The sequence below is a fragment of the Sardina pilchardus genome, chromosome 7, assembly GCF_963854185.1.
Source record: "Sardina pilchardus chromosome 7, fSarPil1.1, whole genome shotgun sequence".
NCBI lineage: Eukaryota > Metazoa > Chordata > Actinopteri > Clupeiformes > Clupeidae > Sardina > Sardina pilchardus.
The window spans coordinates 35,161,567-35,183,249 of record NC_085000.1 but is presented as its reverse complement, the minus strand read 5'-3'; the positions used below and the strand labels follow the sequence as shown (position 1 = coordinate 35,183,249).

The window sequence follows — 21,683 nt, the reverse complement described above, 5'->3', positions numbered from 1 at the left end:
TCCATCATTTTTATTGTCTCTGTTCGGTTTACCTTTTGCGTTGCCATATCCATGCTTTCCCCTTTTTTCTTTAAATGCAATCCGGTTAACAGTGTCAGTGGAATGTTTAGCTGACGCACCCGCCATGTCCGCCATTTGTTCGTCGATGCACTCACAACGGGCAGCTATTTCAAGTGTAGATGCTAGCGTCAATCCACGACCCTCTTCTAAAAGTTTCCTTCTCACATAGTCTGACGTTCCTTTGCTCAATATTGCGTCCCTTATCTGATTGTCAGAATCACCCCCGTAACCACAGTCTCTCACAGCTTGTCTCAGACGTGTAGCAAATTGCTGCACTTTCTCACCTGGCTTCTGGTGCAGTTTTTGAAATGCGTGTCTTGCTAGCGCTGTGTTGACCTTGGGTACGAAGTATGCGTTCAAAGCATCCACCGCCTTGTCATATTGGGTCGCCTCACCCGTGTCCGGAAGAGTTGAGAAAATGTCCTGTACGTCTGGTCCAGCTAGATGAAGTAGCAGTGCACGTCTCCTTTGCTTCGTAGCATCAGTTGAATCCTCGGTTATGATGAGCCCCTTGCCGTCAGCATATAGCTCGAACGACGTTAGCCATCGCTTCCATCTGGAGCCTAGCGTGGCTGGCTCGGTGTAGCATGCAAAATGCTGAATTCCGGATTTCTCCATACTAACTAGCTAAACTGTAATTTTAACTAACTAACGGAAATTAATCCTCGTCGCCAATGTTATATCTCTACTTTACTTATGAATTAAGGAGATATTACAGAATTTAATCTTGATAATATTGACCACACGTAGACACCGTTGTTACTCACTGAGCGCGAATCTTTTAATGAACTTCCTTCCTCTGCTCTACCCATAATACCTTGAACATTCTACAGGGTGCGTTACACATGGACATGACACGCAGCAATGACAAAACTATAGCAACACCATAGCTAGGCAGTTAGCTAGCAGTTAGCTAGGCTACTGGTAGCATAAGGCTCATTAAAAACACACACACACACACACACACACACACACACACAAAGCCCTTGGCAGGTGTTAAATTAAAAAAGCAGGGATTGGCATATTAATTTACCCGCAATGACAGTCCCTATAAATACACACATACACATTCATTCCCAGATCAAATAACAGGGTAAAAAAAGAAACACCCAAGGTTTGAACATAAAGTCTTGAGTAGGCTGCCCATTCGTTGACGCGCATGTCTTAATGAATGAACGTTCTCTCACGTAGCCGTTGGATGGTGGACAGTGTTCTTGTGTAGCTCAGGTTTATAAAAATGGCTAGGTTCTTTACTGTCTATGGCTTGGCTACTCGTTCACTGGCTCCTCTCAAACAGCTTACCCTCATGGGCTCTGTCCTCCATTCCCCCAGCATGCTAGCAAACGTTTCAGAATCACTCCCACAGCACCTTCATGTAGTCTCTTTCAAGTTGTTCTCCCTGTCGTTAGCAGTGTAGCTAGCAGAGAAGCTCAACATAGCTAACTAGCTGCTAACTTGAGGTTTATGTTGTCGCCTCTGAAACAAACCGATCTTCCTTGAACCCCCTATCACCTATCAAATATACTGATCATAAACAGCCTAATTATCTCACACGTTAAGCTGTGTCTCCTCAGTATCTAATCGTCATTTCTTCTCTTCACCTCCTGTCTTGACTAGCGCGCGAAAACATCTCAACTAGGCATTAATAAATGTCAAAGTAAAAGTCCTCTACTAAATGATCGGTGACCATGCAGTATCATGCATAAGATTCAATTAGACTCAATTAGAGTCATTTCGACTCAAATCACAGGTAATTTCCTAACAGACATAGATAAAAAATAAAAAATAAAAAAAACCATCATCAAAACAACATATTAGGGATGTTAGGAATCTGAGGATCACTCTCATCCAAACATGCACAACTCAATTTAACCTTTATAAGGGCACACCTGGACAAAGAATCTAGCCTGGATTATTATTTATTTATTTTGCCATGCAGGGATATGGCCTGAGATTTAAAAAAAAAAAAAAAAAACACACTAACTCACAATGATGGCATGTCCATTTCAAGTGTTGGGGGTGAGGAAATTATTATTTTTGGATGTTTTTCGTTGGACCTGGCGACCTTCTCAAAGTAAATGGTAACACTAAACAACAACTGAACAAGGAGCTACGTTAATATTTTGGAGGAAAAGATCAGGCAGCCTGCCGAGTGGCCTGCCAGGGGCGGACTGGGACAAAAAAATCGGCCCTGGCATTTTGGACCAGACCGGCCCACCTTATTCGCTATAACGCAAACATTTTCAGTTTTTGAATGTGTACAGCTGTGGGTTGGTGCTCTACGATGTGCTTGGGCCAGCCCAATGGCAATCGGGCCATCAACTGATCAACTGTCTGGCTTATGGTCAGAAACAATAACATATAGATAAAAAAAAAAGTGTTGGACTCGGGACTATCGGCCCAAATAGCACCGCGGCCCACAGGGAAAGTGCCCGGTATGCCAGATGGCCAGTCCACCCCCGTGGCCTGCCCCAATAGGATGGACAAAAATGGTTAGTTAACAGAGAACAATATCAGCATTCTAGAGTGGGCTAGCCACAGAGTCCACGGTCCACCCCTCAATCCATACAAAAGTGAGCACAAGGCCAGAGTGATGACAAATGATTGATCCTGTCTCGAAAACCGGACTGCTGCTAAAAAGTGTGTGTGTGTGTGTGTGTGTGTGTGTGTGTGTGTTGTGCGTTTCCTCAGATCCCAAGTGGATTACACATCAGCTGCTGCTCTGAGGACTCACAGGACCAAACACCTCACTGGACCGCACAGGATACCAAGAGAAACAGGATCCCAAATACACACACACACACTCACACACACACACACACACACACACACACACACACATACTCTCACACACACACACACACACACACACACACACACAGTGATTTAACACTCATACTCATACACATACACGCACACACACACACACACACACACACACACACACACAGTCTCTCACACACACAAGCACACAAATAGGCTACACACCAACAAACACACACACACACACACACACACACACACACACACACACACACACACACACACACACACATACACACACGCACACACACACAGACACACACACACACACACACACACACACACACACTTATGTGCCTTGGATTGAAATGCAGTTCAGCCCAGGGTATCCAAAGAAACATCCATCCAAGCACCTGTACTGATATGTGCAACAAGAGTGGAGCCATGCAGCACACTGGAGGACATCTGAGTCATGAAGAAGACAAACCCACTCAAAGACAAAGCCCACAAGACAAGGCCTGTCCTTCTGCGATGGATAACCATAACTCAATGCGCACACACCCACGCTGTATGACTGACGTGGTGAGCGCTCTCTCTCCCTGGGTTCATATTAGTTGTTACTTTTACCATCATATTTATAAAAACATGTCAGTTTTTTAAAGACAATGTCACCTTCATGTAGTTCCAGGTGATCAAAAATGATCACAGATCTGGTTGAACAGTCTATTCTTTAGGTGGCACCAGCTGACATTAAAGGAAGGATCGATATGTTTTACAAAGTGCAAATGTTTCTTGTAGGTGTTTAAGTTACGTGTGCTATTCATTTCTGTGAGCCCGTCATTATAGGATTTTCTCATCATTTGTCATGTTCTGTGTTGAGTGTGAGTGAGTTGCCCTCTGTGTGTGAGAACTGGTTATTACCCAGCAGTAATGAGCCAACTGGTGATTGACCCAACTGATGTACAACGAGCCCTCTCCATGGTGATGCACGAGCCTTCTCCATGGTGACGTGCAACAAGCCGTCGCCATGGTGATGCACGAGCCTTCTCCATGGTGATGCACGAGCCTTCTCCATGGTGCACCTCTGTCCTGTGCTGGAATACATGGACTAGGTGCTGCCCTAACCCTAACCCCTCCATCCCTCCATCTCCTTACCCCCTCCATCCCCTTACCCCCTCTATCCCTCCATCCCTCCATCCCCTAACCCCTCTATCCCTCCATCCCCTAACCCCTCCATCCCCTCACCCCCTCCATCTCCTTACCCCCTCTATCCCTCCATCCCTCCATCCCCTCACCTCCTCTACCCCTCCATCTCCTTACCCCCTCTATCTCCTTACCCCTCTATCTCCTCATCCCTCCATCTCCTTACCCCCTCTATACAGTATATCTCCTTACCCCTCCATCTCCTTACCCCCTCTATCCCTCCATCCCCTCACCCCCTCCATCTCCTTACCCCCTCTATCCCTCCATCACCTCACCCCCTCCATCTCCTTACCCCCTCTATCCCTCCATCTCCTTACCCCCTCTATCCCTCCATCTCCTTACCCCCTCTATCCCTCCATCACCTCACCCCCTCTATCCCTCCATCCCCTCACCTCCTCTACCCCTCCATCCCCTCACCCCCTCCATCTCCTTACCCCCTCTATCCCTTACCCTCTATCTCCTCACCCCCTCCATCCCTTACCCTCTATATCCCTCCATCCCTTACCCCTCTATATCTCTCACCTTATCTCCTCTGTCTCTTCATCCTTTTTTTATCTCTCTTTCCTCTAGGTGCTGCCCTTACCCCCTGTACCTCTACCTCTCTACCCTTTCTCTTTCTGCACTTCTCTCTCTCTCTCTCTCTCTTTCTCTCTGTCTATCTAACTTTCACACACAGTTCTGTCTTTCCTCTCTCGATCTAAATAATGATTTTGAATGTAAATGTCAATAATGTTCATAGTATGTATTTGTATTTTGTTTTCTGTTGTGTGTGTTGAAAGTGGTATAGAACGCATGTTATGTACAGTGATATTTTAAGATTTGATAAGCAGGTTCTTGGCTGTTCTTTCATTTTTTTTTTAGGACGACAGTGTTTGAATTTAAACATGGATGACATTCAAGGTAATACAGTATGCCTGTCATTTGGTATCATAGATATTTGTACAGCATTTGGCCTTCAAAACTGTGTCAACACTTATGGAGAGATACAGTATATCTCATTGACAAATGACAAATGGAGTGTGAATAAAAAAAAGTTGTGTCAGAGACATTGGTTGCTTCTTGTCTACCTGGTTTGACATCATATACTGGGCTCATGTGGAGTAGTGTAGAATAGTAGTTGACAAATGTTTCCATAATAGTTACTGCAGTCATCATGTACCACTGCAGGGCTGGCGATAGCATCACTGCTAATACCAGCTGTTGGCAGTGTTCTAGCTGTACATTACCTGCCGGAGTGTTCCATCTGTACGTTACCTGCCGGAGTGTTCCATCTGTACGTTACCTGCTGGAGTGTTCCATCTGTATATTACCTGCCTGAGTGTTCCATCTGTACGTTACCTGCCGGAGTGTTCCATCTGTACGTTACCTGCTGGAGTGTTCCATCTTTAGATTCCAGCCAATGTCTTCTGATGGTACTTTCTTCAATATTTATTTGGGGCCTTTTTGCCTTTATTCATACAGGGCAGTGAATTGAGTGACCGTATATAAGTATACTATATATAGTGAAGATAGACCGTATATAAGTATACGATATATTCACACAGGGCAGGGAAGAGTGGCATAGAACGCATGTTATGTACAGTGATATTTTAAGATTTGATAAGCAGGTTCTTGGCTGTTCTTTCATTTTTTTTTTAGGACGACAGTGTTTGAATTTAAACATGGATGACATTCAAGGTAATACAGTATGCCTGTCATTTGGTATCATAGATATTTGTACAGCATTTGGCCTTCAAAACTGTGTCAACACTTATGGAGAGATACAGTATATCTCATTGACAAATGACAAATGGAGTGTGAATAAAAAAAAGTTGTGTCAGAGACATTGGTTGCTTCTTGTCTACCTGGTTTGACATCATATACTGGGCTCATGTGGAATAGTGTAGAGTAGTAGTTGACAAATGTTTCCATAATAGTTACTGTAGTCATCATGTACCACTGCAGGGCTGGCGATAGCATCACTGCTAATACCAGCTGTTGGCAGTGTTCTAGCTGTACATTACCTGCCGGAGTGTTCCATCTGTACATTACCTGCCGGAGTGTTCTATCTGTACTTTACTTGCCGGAGTGTTCCATCTGTACGTTACCTGCCGGAGTGTTCCATCTGTACGTTACCTGCTGGAGTGTTCCATCTTTAGATTCCAGCCAATGTCTTCTGATGGTACTTTCTTCAATATTTATTTGGGGCCTTTTTGCCTTTATTCATACAGGGCAGTGAATTGAGTGACCGTATAAAGTATACTATATATAGTGAAGAAAGACCGTATATAAGTATACGATATGTGACCCTGTAAAGCGGAACCAGTCGTTTCGGTAAAATTAATTAAATTAAGTTATTGTGCTCACGTGAACGGCCATACACTAAGCTTTCCAACGATATGTATATCGAGGGTATTACACAAACTATCGCTAAGCATCCAACTATCGCTAACAGCATCCAAAGTTGACATGGTTCTCCTGTCACGATATGCCAGAAGAGGAGAAATCACCTTTTTAAGCAGCGCGTGCACAACGGGAATGACAGCAAATGTGTTGAATCTTCGCCGGGTTTAACAGTCAAAACGTATGTTTTTCCGTGAAATGCGTTCACGATATGAAACTGTAGACTGTATACAGTCGAATTAGGCGAAAACGTGAAATTCAACATTTTAACCCGGAAGTTTGTTATTGTTGATTTTCTCAAAATAACGTTGTGCGCAAAACGACTGATTTCGCTATGAATGGTCACATATATTCACACAGGACAGGGAAGAGTGACCGTATATAAGTATGCTACAGTGAAGAGTGAATGTATACAGTATAAGTATACTATATACTGTATAGTGAAGAAAGACCGTATATAAGTATACTATATCTTCACACAGGGCAGTGAAGAGTGACTGTATATAAGTATACTATGTATAGTGAAGAGTGACCGTATATAAGTAGGCCTATACTATATATAGTGAAGAGTGAGCGTACAGTATATAAGTATACTATATATAGTGAAGAGTGAGCATATATAAGTATACTGTATATTCATACAGGGCAGGGAAGAGTGAGCGTATATAAGTACACTATATATAGTGAAGAGTGAGCGTACAGTATATAAGTATACTATATATAGTGAAGAGTGAGCATATATAAGTATACTGTATATTCATACAGGGCAGGGAAGAGTGAGCGTATATAAGTACACTATATATAGTGAAGAGTGAGTGTATATAAGTATACTATATATAGTGAAGAGTGAGCGTATATAAGTATACTGTATATTCATACAGGTTAGGGAAAAGTGAGCGTATATAAGTATACTATATATAGTGAGGAGTGAGCATATGTAAGTATACTATAGTGAAGAGTGAGCGTATATAAGTATACTATATATTCATACAGGGCAGTGAAGAGTGACATGGAGCAATTGGGAGATGATGTGGAAATGGGATATGACGAAGGGTCGAACTCTAATCCAGGTCCCCCTGGGCATCTGGGCATATACTGTATAACTCTAATCCAGGTCCCCCTGGGCATCTGGGCATATACTGTATAACTCTAATCCAGGTCCCCTTGGGCATCTGGGCATATACTGTATAACTCTAATCCAGGTCCCCGTGGGCATCTGGGCATATACTGTATAACTCTAATCCAGGTCCCCCTGGGCATCTGGGCATATACTGTATACTGTATACAGATAGATGCCAGGGACAGCTCCTTGCATAGGGCATAGGTTTATAGTTATAGATGCCACCAGATATCCCTAAAATGGTGAAGCCTGTTAAAACATGTACGGTTAACCTACTGCACAGTGTAATGAGCTCAACTCTCTTGCCCGTCTCAAGCAGGCTGCAGCAGCCTCCGGCTATATATATAGTGAAGAGTGAGCGTATATAAGTATACTAATGTATAGTGTGTACTGTATACATGTACGGTTAACCTACTGCACAGTGTAATGAGCTCAACTCTCTTGCCGTCTCAAGCAGGCTGCAGCAGCCTCCGGCTATATATATAGTGAAGAGTGAGCGTATATAAGTATACTATGTATAGTGAAGAGTGAGCGTATATAAGTATACTAATGTATACTGTGTACTGTATACATGTACAGTTAACCTACTGCACAGTGTAATGAGCTCAACTCTCTTGCCGTCTCAAGCAGGCTGCAGCAGCCTCCGGCTATATATATAGTGAAGAGTGAGCGTATATAAGTATACTAATGTATAGTGTGTACTGTATACATGTACGGTTAACCTACAGCACAGTGTAATGAGCTCAACTCTCTTGCCGTCTCAAGCAGGCTGCAGCAGCCTCGGGTCCTCCTGAGGCCGACACCTGGTGTGCTGACAGAGCAGTGAGTCACGCCACGGCGTGAGCAGCTGTCTCTCTCCCAGCTGATGCCTCTGTTGCCACACCTGCACAGACATAAACACTTCTCCAGAGGCGAGCCGGGACAGAACCCCCCCCCCCCCACACACACACACCCCTCGACTGGGCCTCTCCCAGAATGTGTCTCTGGCTACATGAGTGTGCCAGGGGAGGTGTGTGGTTACACTTATCAGAACCCCCCCCCTGAGGCTACACTATCCCGGCTCACACGTCTGAGCCATTGTAGTCATCTCCAGAATGCGCCAGAACATTTCTGACTAGGGGAAACAAGTACAGTACATTCTGACTGAATATTACTGCCAGCTCAGAATCACTGAATATACTGTAGCAGTATTCACAATAACATCTGAATAACTAGCATGTTGCTAATCTAATCTGTTTTTTTGTTGTTCCAGAGTTAAAGGCACAAACTGATCCATGACCTTTTTTTTAGCCACCTGCCCCATAGGGCAGTCAGACAGATGCCTCTCCCTTCCTCTCCACGCTTGGTAGACACTTTTGATTTACTTGTGCTGTTGTTGTGTCCCCCTCAGGGTGTTTGTTATACCAAGTCCCAGAGATATCATTACTTTTTCCAGGGATCCCATGCAATCTGGTTTGTGCGAAGAGCAGGGGAAAGTTGGTTGGCTCCAAAGGACAACACGCGTTGGGAAAATAAAAAAAAGAAAAGAAAACGAGTCCCACCTGTTTGTGTCCATCTTGATCTCTCTGCTCTGTCAGTCCGGCCCATACAAATATATCAACACAGAGTGCAGCTGACTCAAGCCCTGAAAAAAGAGTGTGCTAGTCTGCCATGTTGCGCCATAAATACCTTCCTCTCTGGCGAATGGGGTTAATTTTAGCCCCTGCTCAGGCCAAGAGCGCTGCACGCAGACGGCCAGGGTTAACACTCGCTCCAGTCTCTGGTCAGCACACAGGGCAGCTTCTCTGCTTTTCTTCCCTGGACGTTCCTAAGTGTCTCCGGCGGTGTCTTGATCTCCCACGGCAGCATGGCCGACCCCAGCGAGCGGGACTATGTGGACGGCGACGGCGACGACATCGACGAGGACGAGCTTCTGGCCGGGCTGTCGGCCGAGGAGCTCAAGGAGCTGCAGAGTGAGATGGACGTCATCGCGCCCGACGAGAGGGTCCCCGTCGGCATGAGGCAGAAGAACTCGGCTGTTCAGCGGACAGTCAAGGGTGAGTCCTCACACGGGTGCCCGCTCCACACTGTGGGAACACAGTAACGCAGTAACACAGTAACACAGTAACACAGTAAATCTGGTGTCGTCTAAACTGTTATTGTATGCCTGTTGAAATTTGGGGATTTTTTTCAGATCTCTGAAAACCTAATTACTAAAATAAACCATTTTGAGATCCTGGCTTTATATAGCTCTACGGGCAGGAAGACAAGACTGGAGATACATTGTGTCTGATTAGAAAGAGCCAGTGGCTACTACCTACAAAACAGCTAAGAAGACTCTCCTCTGTAAACTGATACGTGCATAACAATGCCAACATTTCAGACAATACATCTGTGTGTACACAGTACACTGTAGCACTGTGGACCTGTGGATAACAGACAACTGTGATCAGGAACATGAATACATCTGTGTCTGTGGTTCATTAGAGGACAGTGATCAGGAACATGAATACATCTGTGTCTGTGGTTCATTAGAGGACAGTGATCAGGACATGAATACATCTGTGTCTGTGGTTCATTAGAGGACAGTGATCAGGAACATAAATACATCTGTGTCTGTGGTTCATTAGAGGACAGTGATCAGGAACATGAATACATCTGTGTCTGTGGTTCATTAGAGGACAGTGATCAGGACTCTGAGTGTGGGGACGTTGACGAGGACGAGATCTTGGCCGGCCTCTCTGCCGAGGAGCTCAAGCAGCTCCAGAGCGAGATGGACGTGATCGCTCCGGACGAGAGGGTGCCGGTGGGCCAGAGGCAGAGGGACCAGACCGAGAAGACCCCCACCGGCACCTTCGACCGCCGCTCACTCGTCGACTACATGTACTGGGAGAAGGAGTCCAAACGGATGCTGGAGGAGGAGAGAACCCCGGTCACACTACTGCCCAGCGAGGTGAGACACTACTGCCCAGTGAGGTGAGACAGTCACACTACTTCCCCAGTGAGGTGAGACAGTCACACTACTTCCCCAGTGAGGTGAGACAGGGTGGACATTACTGCCTAGTGAGGTGAGACAGTGTGGACACTAATGCCCAGTGAGGTGAGACAGTCACACTACTTCCCCAGTGTGGTGAGACAGGGTGGACATTACTGCCTAGTGAGGTGAGACAGTGTGGACACTAATGCCCAGTGAGGTGAGACAGGGTGGACATTACTGCCCAGTGAGGTGAGACAGTGTGGACACTAATGCCCAGTGAGGTGAGACAGAGTGGACATTCACTAATCACACTAATGCCCAGTGAGGTGAGACAGTCACACTACTTCCCCAGTGTGGTGAGACAGGGTGGACATTACTGCCTAGTGAGGTGAGACAGTGTGGACACTAATGCCCAGTGAGGTGAGACACTACTGCCCAGTGAGGTGAGACAGTGTGGACATTACTGCCTAGTGAGGTGAGACAGAATGGACATTCACTAATCACTGGGGTAGCAATACACAGAAACGCAATTATGGGGAAATAATCAACATGATATACAGTTATGACATGATATGTACAGTTATGACATGATACTGTATGTACAGTATACTTCTGTGCGTGCAGAGATGTGAATTTGAATGAGATTTGTTTATCTCTTCAGAAAAAGATGAGGGAGGCAGCTGAGCAGAAGGAGAAGGAGCAGGTGGTGGAGGAGGTGGTGGAGGAGGTGGAGGAGGAGGTGCCAGAGGGGGTTGACGAGGTGGAGTACGTCATCGAGGAGGTGGTGGAGGAGGTGGAGGCAGTGGACGGGCAGGTGGGGGAGGAGGTGATCGAGGAGGTCATCGAGGAGATCATAGAGGAAGTGGTCGAGGTCGAGGAGGAGGCGCAGGAAGAAAACAAACAAGCCATCGCCGTCCAGGAGTGTGCTGATACGCAGGACAGGAAGGAAACGGCCGTCATAGATCAGAAGACCAGTCCACCCCTGGAGGCGGGACAGAAGACCAGTCCACCCCTGGAGGCGGGACAGAAGACCAGTCCACCCCTGGAGGCAGGGGAGGAGGTAGAGCCACAGGGCAGGTTTGAGAACTGGGTCCCAGAGAAGGAGGAGCGGGTCATCTCCAAGCTGAAGATTCCCAAGCTGGCGCTCGGCGGGAACGCCTTGAAGACGACCGCGCGGCCGTCGGGGAACGAGACCAACCTGGACACCACGCTGCACAAGATCCGCAACAACAACCCCGCCATCACCGAGGTCAACCTGAACAACATCGAGAACATTCCCAAGGACATGCTGCTGGACTACGTCAACGCCCTGAAGAAGAACAAGCACGTGAAGACCTTCGCCATCGCCAACACCGGCGCCGACGAGAACACGGCCTTCTGCCTGGCCAACATGCTGCGCGAGAACAAGAGCGTCGCCACGCTCAACATCGAGTCCAACTTCATCACGGGCAAGGGCATCATCGCCATCGTCCGCTGCCTGCAGTTCAACGAGACGCTCACCGAGCTGCGCTTCCACAACCAGCGCCACATGCTGGGCCACCACGCCGAGATGGAGGTCTAGAACTCTATTCACTCTCTCATTCTCTCCATAGAACTCTATTTACTCTCTCATTCTCTCCATAGATGGAGGTCTGTAGAACTCTATTTACTGCTCTCATTCTCTCCATAGAGATGGAGGTCTGTAGAACTCTATTCACTCTCTCATTCTATCCATAGAACTCTATTTACTCTCTCATTCTCTCCATAGATGGAGGTCTGTAGAACTCTATTTACTGCTCTCATTCTCTCCATAGAGATGGAGGTCTGTAGAACTCTATTCACTCTCTCATTCTATCCATAGAGATGGAGGTCTTTACAACTCTATTCACTTCTCTCATTCTCTCCATAGAGATGGAGGTCTTTACAACTCTATTCACTTCTCTCATTCTCTCCATAGAGATGGAGGTCTGTAGAACTCTATTCACTCTCTCATTCTATCCATAGAACTCTATTCACTTCTCTCATTCTCTCCATAGAACTCTATTTACTCTCTCATTCTCTCCATAGAACTCTATTTACTCTCTCATTCTCTCCACAGAGATGGAGGTCTGTACAACTCTATTCACTTCTCTCATTCTCTCCATAGAACTCTATTTACTCTCTCAATCTCTCCAGAGATGGAGGTCTGTAGAACTCTATTTACTCTCTCATTCTCTCCAGAGATGGAGGTCTGTAGAACTCTATTCACTGCTCTCATTCTCTCCATAGAACTCTATTCACTTCTCTCATTCTCTCCATAGAGATGGAGGTCTGTAGAACTCTATTCACTTCTCTCATTCTCTCCATAGAACTCTATTTACTCTCTCATTCTCTCCATAGAGATGGAGGTCTTTACAACTCTATTTACTTCTCTCATTCTCTCCATAGAGATGGAGGTCTTTAGAACTCTATTTACTCTCTCATTCTCTCCAGAGATGGAGGTCTTTACAACTTTATTTACTCTCTCATTCTCTCCACAGAGATGGAGGTCTTTACAACTTTATTTACTCTCTCATTCTCTCCACAGAGATGGAGGTCTTTACAACTTTATTTACTCTCTCATTCTCTCCACAGAGATGGAGGTCTTTAGAACTCTATTTACTTCTCTCATTCTCTCCATAGAGATGGAGGTCTGTAGAACTCTATTCACTCTCTCATTCTCTCCATAGAGATGGAGGTCTTTACAACTCTATTTACTGCTCTCATTCTCTCCATAGAGATGGAGGTCTTTACAACTCTATTTACTCTCTCATTCTCTCCATAAAGATGGAGGTCTTTACAACTCTATTTACTCTCTCATTCTCTCCATAGAGATGGAGGTCTTTACAACTCTATTTACTCTCTCATTCTCTCCATAGAACTCTATTTACTCTCTCATTCTCTCCAGAGATGTGTACTAGAATTGAGATGGAGGTCTTTAGAACTCTATTTACTCTCATTCTCTCCGTAGATGTGTACTAGTCTAGAATTGTTATATTACTGTGCTCACATCTTTTGTATTGTCCATATTGTAGTGTATGTTGTGTGTGGTGTCTTAAGTTACTGGGACCTTGAATTTTCCCTTGGGGATCAATAAAGTATCTATCTCTCTATCTATCTATCTATCTATCTATCTCTCTCTCTCTCTCTCTCTCTCTCTCTCTCTCTCTCTGTAGGTGTCGCGGCTGCTGAAGGCCAACCACACGCTGCTGAAGATGGGGTATCACTTCGAGCTGCCCGGCCCGCGCATGGTGGTCACCAACCTGCTGACGCGCAACCTGGACCGCCAGCGGCAGCTGCGGCACGAGGAGCAGAAGCAGAAGGACGTGCGGACGCAGCGCGAGCTGCTGGACATGTACCAGGCCACCCTCCACCTGCCGCCCGGCCTCATGGAGATGCTGAGCACCATGCTGCCCCCCGCAGAGCTGCTCGCTCAGCTGCAGCACCACCACCAGCTGCTGCAGCAGCACACACAGCAGCAGACACCGCAGCAGCAGCAGCAGGAGGCCCCGGAGCCCAGGACACCGTCCCCCGAGCCCGGCCCGGAGCCGCCCCAGCTCCGCAAGACCCCGAGCCTGCAGCACGCCGGGCCCAAGCCACCCGGCGCCGCCCCGGGGAGCCACCTCAGGGACGTGCAGCTGAAGAAGACGCCCAGGAAGAGAGACCCGTTCCTGGACGGCGCAGAGGAGGAGCGGAGGAGGCCCGGGGCCGGCGTGCAGCTGCGCAGGATGACGACCTCACGGCCGCCGGACGACGTGTGGAGCGTGCGTGAGAGCGCGCTGATGGCGGACGAGCGCGCCAACCTGAAGGACGCGCTGAAGACGCTCAAACCCGTGCCACGCCGACGCGTGCCACCCAAGGTGGAGATGACGCCGCGAGACAACCTCCTCAGCGAGATCCGCCAGAGCAACGTGGCATACCTTAAAGCGGTGAGTACACACACACACACACACACACACACACACACACACACACACACACACACACACACGAGAGAGATCTATGTGCATGTTATGAGAGAAATGGACTAGATGTGCATGTTGTGATAGAAATGGACTAGATGTGCATGTTGTGAGAGAAATGGACTAGATGTGCATGTTGTGATAGAAATGGACTAGATGTGCATATTATGAGAGAAATGGACTAGATGTGCATGTTGTGATAGAAATGGACTAGATGTGCATGTTATGAGAGAAATGGACTGGACATTTCTGTTTAACATTAGAGTTGATCATGATTCATGAGGTGATAATGATGTGATTCGGTTCACAGGTCCCCCTCCCTAAAGAGCTGGAGTCGAGAGAAACCAGTCTTTTCTAAAGGACCTTCTCACAAATGGAGCTGTACAGTCCATCCTCACTCTGTCTGAGATGATCATCACAGTCCATCATAACTATGTCCAAGGCCATCATCAAACTCACCTGATTACGGAACGTATGCCCACACATGTAGAATATGGATGCTCATATTGGAGTTTTTTATGTTGTGAAGACACAACATAAACCCTTAACCCTAACCCTATGTTTTACTTGCTATTTTTGTTTTTATAATGCATTTAATATCCTGTCGTAATAAAGTGAACTCAATGTAGACCGTTATAGTCACGAGAATGATTCATTACCCAAACTCATTTCACGTCTACCGTTCAGCAAACATTCATTTCCATGTTATTGAGTCCAATGACTTCCCTCCGGTTGTACTTGGACATTATTGCCACCTCCCACTGTGCAGAGATGAACTCAGTCGCACCACATGAGCTCCAAACAGCAGCGTCCAGCCCACAGCACTCTGCCCACAGACCAGCGCAGCTTGGGGGATATAAAGTCACATCATCAGCATAGAATTCTCTCCTAAGCCACTCGGACACAGCGGTGGATACGATCTTCCCTGGTGTGCTTGGAGAGAGGTGTTTATCGAAGTACGGTAGCTGAATAACAGTGATGCTTTCGAGCATACTCAAGTCATATGGTCCTGCGAGTATGTAAGAATCTACACTGAATTTAAACAGGAAAAAATGTTTAATTCAAAGGTGGTCCTGCTCTGCAGTAACACATTGAGTTATGACATGTGAACACAGGGGTCAGACATACAGTACGTACATAATGAAGCCGGATGCACATGACTGGGGTTGATGTGATTACCTTGCCTACGTTACATACAAAGGAGTACATGTTGCTTTTCATTCAGCAGATTCCATTTGCATGCTTGAGACAGAACAGTGCAAGAAAAGTGCCAGTAATGCAAACCACAACACCTGATAAAAGCGTTTCTTGACAGGGGAGAGCTATCCACATTCCACACAGTCCAGTATTAAAGCTAGTCGCCATTCCTTTTCCACACCTGATAAAAGCGTTTCTTGACAGGGGAGAGCTATCCACACAGTCCAGTATTAAAGCTAGTCGCCATTCCTTTTCCAGTTTTTGCATTGCTATGATATGACAACGTCCACCACCGCATCCATTCCCTATGACCATGAAAAGAAAGTGTTGATTATTGCTGCTCTTACCTAGGAGCAAAACACAACCCATATTGCAGGAATGAAGTAAATAAGTAAATAAAGTAAATAAACACATAAACACACTGTGCTTAAAAACAATATTAATAACAAACGTATATTAAAAAAAATATTTGATTTGTAGCAATGTTGGGGAAAAGGGGGATGTTTCTTGAGGTAGCCCTGCGATGGAGCGGTGCACAGAACGGCAGCACCGACTGCACTGCTGAACTCTGAAGGCCTGAGCACTCGCACAGAATTCTAGACTGCACTGCTGAACTCTGAAGGCCTGAGCACTCGCACAGAATATTCTAGACTGCACTGCTGAACTCTGAAGGCCTGAGCACTCGCACAGAATATTCTAGACTGCACTGCTGAACTCTGGAGGCCTGAGCACTCGCACAGAATATTCTAGACTGCACTGCTGAACTCTGAAGGCCTGAGCACTCGCACAGAATATTCTAGACTGCACTGCTGAACTCTGGAGGCCTGAGCACTCGCACAGAATATTCTAGACTGCACTGCTGAACTCTGGAGGCCTGAGCACTCGCACAGAATATTCTAGACTGCACTGCTGAACTCTGAAGGCCTGAGCACTCGCACAGAATATTCTAGACTGCACTGCTGAACTCTGAAGGCCTGAGCACTCGCACAGAATATTCTAGACTGCACTGCTGAACTCTGGAGGCCTGAGCACTCGCACAGAATATTCTAGACTGCACTGCTGAACTCTGGAGGCCTGAGCACTCGCACAGAATATTCTAGACTGCACTGCTGAACGCTGAAGGCCTGAGCACTCGCACAGAATATTCTAGACTGCTCGCATGCATCCTCACATGCAAAGCTGTTGGTCTCATATCCTATATTTAGGAATTCCATTGAAATATAAATCAAATTACACAAATGATCTTTATAAAAATGAAACTAACAATATTTAATAACAAATAATATTAACTTCCTCATAAAAAACATGTTTCTTGATACGTTGTAACTTGGTCTCATTATGGGCTATATCAAGCAGTCACATCACCACTATAAACATGTTATAGCAAGTGGATGAACAGTCGATAAATAATTTAGACGAATATTCTAGGAGAAACTCAATCTCAAATAAACTCATCATTAAAGCTAAACTTTTCCGCCAGACATCTCATAGCTATACGGACCCTAACACACCCCACTATTTTATCCTTCAAACAAGATGGGCCGAAGAGCAAGACAAAAACAAACAGGCAAACACAAAGGGGTTGGAACGCCTACTGTCCCATCTTAGAACAGACAGCACACACATCTTACACACACAGAGTAATTTGTTATGATCCATAAGTTGTAACTTCTCTCGCAAACCTTTGGTGATTAAACATCTACAGTGTAACCAGCTGGTTGTCTATGGAGTAAAGTGGCCCAATGTTGGTGATTAAACATCTACAGTGTAACCAGCTGGTTGTCTATGGAGTAAAGTGGCCCAATGTTGGCTGAAGCTAAATAAGTTGATATTTACATCTGCCTCTTTTTGTTAAACACTGATTTGAGTCCCATAAAATGCACAGGAGTAGGACACCAGAGACGCTGGGGAGAGTGACGAATGGTTAGGGGAGTGTGTGTAGCCTGTGGACGCTGGTGAGAGTGAGGACAGGTTAGGGGAGTGTGTGTGACGACAGGTTAGGGGAGTGTGTGTGACGACAGGTTAGGGGAGTGTGTGTGACGACAGGTTAGGGGAGTGTGTGTGACGACAGGTCAGGGGAGTGTGTGTAGCCTTGTGGACGCTGCCGGCCTCGCTGTGTTGGGGGCGTGGCCTTGCAGACGCCATGGGCCTCGTCGCGCCGCTCAGTCCTTCAGCTTGCTCTCGATGAAGTCCTGGATCTTGTTGATCTTCTCCTCCTGCTGGTCCAGCAGGTCCAGGATCAGGCCCATGGGCGTCCTCTTCATGCCCACCACCTCCATCTTGTTCTCCAGACGGTTCTTCATGTTCCTCAGGCGCAACGAGGCGTGAATCAGGATCACTGGAGGAGGGACAAGAGATCAAGACCTTCAGCAAACTAAGCCACAAAGACCTGTAATAGCCAGAGGCCACAAAGACCTTTAATAGCCAGAAGACCTTCAATAGCCAGAGGCCACAAAGACCTTTAATAGCCAGAGGCCACAAAGACCTTCAATAGCCAGAGGACCTGTAATAGCCAGAAGACCTTTAATAGCCAGAATAGCCAGAAGACCTTTAATAGCCAGAGGCAACAAAGACCTTTAATAGCCAGAAGACCTTTAATAGCCAGAGGCAACAAAGACCTTTAATAGCCAGAGGCAACAAAGACCTTTAATAGCCAGAAGACCTTTAATAGCCAGAGGCCACAAAGACCTTTAATAGCCAGAGGCCACAAAGACCTTCAATAGCCAGAGGACCTGTAATAGCCAGAAGACCTTTAATAGCCAGAATAGCCAGAAGACCTTTAATAGCCAGAGGCAACAAAGACCTTTAATAGCCAGAAGACCTTTAATAGCCAGAGGCAACAAAGACCTTTAATAGCCAGAGGCCACAAAGACCTTTAATAGCCAGAAGACCTTTAATAGCCAGAGGCAACAAAGACCTTTAATAGCCAGAAGACCTTTAATAGCCAGAGGCAACAAAGACCTTTAATAGCCTGAAGACCTTTAATAGCCAGAGGCCACAAAGACCTTTAATAGCCAGAGGCCACAAAGACCTTTAATCCATCCCTATGGGATAGTGGTGTCTGGCTCTCGGGTGTTCTAGGGACTTCAGGACTATTTGAATCAACTATAAATCAACCATTCAGTGGGGAGGGGAACGTGTAGTGAGTACAGAGGCTGTGTTTGTGTGTGTGTGTGTGTGTGTGTGTGTGTGTGTGTGTGTGTGTGTGTGTGTGTGTGTGTGTGTGTGATTGAAGAGGTCCCTGTGGGAAGAGGGGACTAAATGTAAAATAACGTGATGACGCCAGCTGTGCTCTATGCGGGTGGAGCGCTGTAACTGTGATCTCTCGGTAACTACCGTCTCCATGGAGACGGGTCAACACTGAGCGATGGCGCTCCATGGAGACGGGTCAACACTGAGCGATGGTGCTCCATGGAGACGGGTCAACACTGAGCGATGGCTGCGTCTGTGGGCTCGCGGAGTCACTGGCCAGTTACTCATCTCTGCCGTATGTGACATGCCCACAGCCTCCCCGCTCCCTCCTGCTCAATAAGTGAGCCCTGTGTGTTGTGGGGGGGGGTTAGCAGCCCCAGGTGTTGTGGCGGGTTAGCAGCCCCAGGTGTTGGGGGGGTTTAGCAGCCCCAGGTGTTGGGGGGGTTTAGCAGCCCCGGGTGTTGGGGGGAGGGGGGGGGGGGTAGCAGCCCTGTGTGTTGTGACGGGGTTGTGGCGGGGTTAGCAAGGACACATGCCGATGTGTGCGGCCTTCAGGCCAAGAGTGGAATGTGGGCTTTCACAGGCCGGTGGAAAATAACTTACGGAGCAGCGGGAACGTGATCCCAAAGATGAAGACCAGGACCCCTCCACACAGAGACAGCACAAAGTAGCTGACGGCCATGACGGCGATGACGAACAGCATGGGGTTCTTCTTCTTGAAGCTCTTGATCACGGCCTGGTTCTCTCCCGCCCACACGGAACCCATGAAGACCAGCGTGACCACGCCGCCGCCCAGAAACATGCCCATGGGGTTCAGGAACCTGCGCCACACAAGGGGAAAAGTGTGTGAACAGTGAAATAGAGTACTTCATGAAGCCAGCAGTGAAATAGAGTACTTCATGAAGCCAGCAGTGAAATAGAGTACTTCATGAAGAGAGCAGTGACATAGAGTACTTCATGAAGAGAGCAGTGAAATAGAGTACTTCATGAAGCCAGCAGTGAAATAGAGTACTTCGTCATGAAGCCAGCAGTGAAATAGAGTACTTCATGAAGAGAGCAGTGACATAGAGTACTTCATGAAGAGAGCAGTGAAATAGAGTACTTCATGAAGAGAGCAGTGACATAGAGTACTTCATGAAGGCAGCAGTGAAATAGAGTACTTCATGAAGGCAGCAGTGAAATAGAGTACTTCATGAAGAGAGCAGTGAAATAGAGTACTTCATGAAGGCAGCAGTGAAATAGAGTACTTCATGAAGGCAGCAGTGAAATAGAGTACTTCATGAAGGCAACAGTGAAATAGAGTACTTCATGAAGGCAGCAGTGAAATAGAGTACTTCATGAAGAGAGCAGTGAAATAGAGTAATTCATGAAGAGAGCAGTGAAATAGAGTAATTCATGAAGAGAGCAGTGAAATAGACTAGGCTACTTCATGAAGGCAGCAGTGAAATAGAGTACTTCATGAAGGCAACAGTGAAATAGAGTACTTCATGAAGGCAGCAGTGAAATAGAGTACTTCATGAAGGCAACAGTGAAATAGAGTACTTCATGAAGGCAACAGTGAAATAGAGTACTTCATGAAGGCAACAGTGAAATAGAGTACTTCATGAAGGCAACAGTGAAATAGAGTACTTCATGAAGGCAGCAGTGAAATAGAGTACTTCATGAAGGCAACAGTGAAATAGAGTACTTCATGAAGGCAGCGTCGACAGTGAAATAGAGTACTTCATGAAGGCAGCAGTGAAATAGACTAGGCTACTTCATGAAGGCAGCGTCGACAGAGCACAACATCTGAGTACAACAACCCCACCTTGTGGCCATAGCACTCAACTACAGGAAGCCAACTCAACATTTAAACTGCACCATCCGCACAGCCTGATTTGTTGCACAGAACTTGATGGAAACATTGACTCCAAAATAGGCACGAGTCTGAAATAAGTAGCTACACGTGCCGGAGCAGGGAGGCCGAGCGGGTCACACCCTGTCCTGCCCCGGACAACTATGAGAGTTTGTTTTTCCTACAAGTGGAGACAATGCACAGTATGAGTCAGGTTTTTTTTCCATTTAAAAAAAGAATAGTCGAGGCCAGCCTTGTAGATACACGCCCATCTCAACAATAATTCTGTGTTTATTTGCAATAATTGTAATACCTCGATTACACAAAATAAATAAGACAGACTTGGAGATGTTTTCATAACAGACAGACAGTGGGGTGTACAGGTAGTATCTGTCAACAAGCATGCAAAATAGTCTATTTTTATCCAACACAGACAACGGTAGGCTATATTATCTAACCCTAGAGCTCAGAGGCCACTGTTTCTACACCCAAACCGCATAACAGCATCGCTCATGTCAGGCTACACAGATAAAAACAGAAACTAGGATTGATTACTGGTGGTGGTGTTCGCACTGCAAATGCCGTAAATTATCCCAGTTTAGGCTAATTGTGACTGGTTGCAACGCGTCATTTGCCAGCACCTTAACGTTTTGTAAATAGGCGAGTCAATGGATTCGTACTACCAATGCTATCAATTTAGGCTTCTGAGTGAACGGTAGATGAGTTATCCCGTGTAAAATAAAACTCGCCCCAGTAGCAGCGTAGCTGGCCTTGCTACTTCCGATGCACTCACCCCACTATGAGAGCAACCACAATAGCCACCACCAGGTAATTTGTTTGGTAGTATAACAAGTTGCTGATGATCCTGTTATTCCATTTGGCTAAATCTCCAAAGTCTGGTTTGGCGAATCGGTCTATTCCAGGGAAGAAATCGTCCCATGGTCTGAACGGTGCGACCTCCATCCCTGCCATCGCTGCGCTGCGCGAATGTCAGATCAGATGGCGCAGCAACGTCAC

The 21,683-nt window shown here is 46.4% G+C and overlaps 3 protein-coding genes across 3 annotated transcripts in view; 2 read left to right on the top strand and 1 right to left on the bottom strand.

Annotated features, from left to right (window-relative positions):
* frmd4bb (FERM domain containing 4Bb) overlaps positions 1-2,883 on the top strand; it is a 59,809-nt gene extending 56,926 nt beyond the window's left edge. The window contains exon 25 of the mRNA XM_062540141.1: positions 2,752-2,883. The gene's annotated coding sequence lies outside the window, so the exon portion shown is untranslated. The remainder of the gene's footprint in view (positions 1-2,751) is intronic.
* A 6,368-nt stretch (positions 2,884-9,251) lies between these two features.
* lmod3 (leiomodin 3 (fetal)) lies at positions 9,252-15,071 on the top strand. Its single transcript, XM_062541983.1, has 5 exons — positions 9,252-9,564; positions 10,186-10,460; positions 11,146-12,039; positions 13,658-14,410; positions 14,754-15,071. Exons 1-5 carry the CDS (start codon positions 9,375-9,377, stop codon positions 14,799-14,801), a joined length of 2,160 nt encoding a protein of 719 aa, XP_062397967.1. The 5' UTR covers positions 9,252-9,374; the 3' UTR covers positions 14,802-15,071.
* A 409-nt stretch (positions 15,072-15,480) lies between these two features.
* LOC134088066 (PRA1 family protein 3-like) lies at positions 15,481-21,643 on the bottom strand. Its single transcript, XM_062541981.1, has 3 exons — positions 21,460-21,643; positions 19,436-19,653; positions 15,481-17,978 (listed from the first exon to the last, which is right to left on the bottom strand). Exons 1-3 carry the CDS (start codon positions 21,636-21,638, stop codon positions 17,803-17,805), a joined length of 573 nt encoding a protein of 190 aa, XP_062397965.1. The 5' UTR covers positions 21,639-21,643; the 3' UTR covers positions 15,481-17,802.
* Between the last annotated feature and the right edge of the window lie 40 nt (positions 21,644-21,683).

Coding starts and splice junctions, on each gene's coding strand:
- lmod3 (XM_062541983.1), top strand. CDS start 9,375: ATGGCCGACCCCAGCGAGCGGGACTATGTGGACGGCGACGGCGACGAC. Junction 9,565..10,185: donor TGTTCAGCGGACAGTCAAGG/GTGAGTCCTCAC, acceptor GTGGTTCATTAG/AGGACAGTGATCAGGACTCT. Junction 10,461..11,145: donor TCACACTACTGCCCAGCGAG/GTGAGACACTAC, acceptor TTATCTCTTCAG/AAAAAGATGAGGGAGGCAGC.
- LOC134088066 (XM_062541981.1), bottom strand. CDS start 21,638: ATGGCAGGGATGGAGGTCGCACCGTTCAGACCATGGGACGATTTCTTC. Junction 19,654..21,459: donor GTGGTTGCTCTCATAGTGGG/GTGAGTGCATCG, acceptor TGTGTGGCGCAG/GTTCCTGAACCCCATGGGCA. Junction 17,979..19,435: donor GATCACGTTCCCGCTGCTCC/GTAAGTTATTTT, acceptor TCCCTCCTCCAG/TGATCCTGATTCACGCCTCG.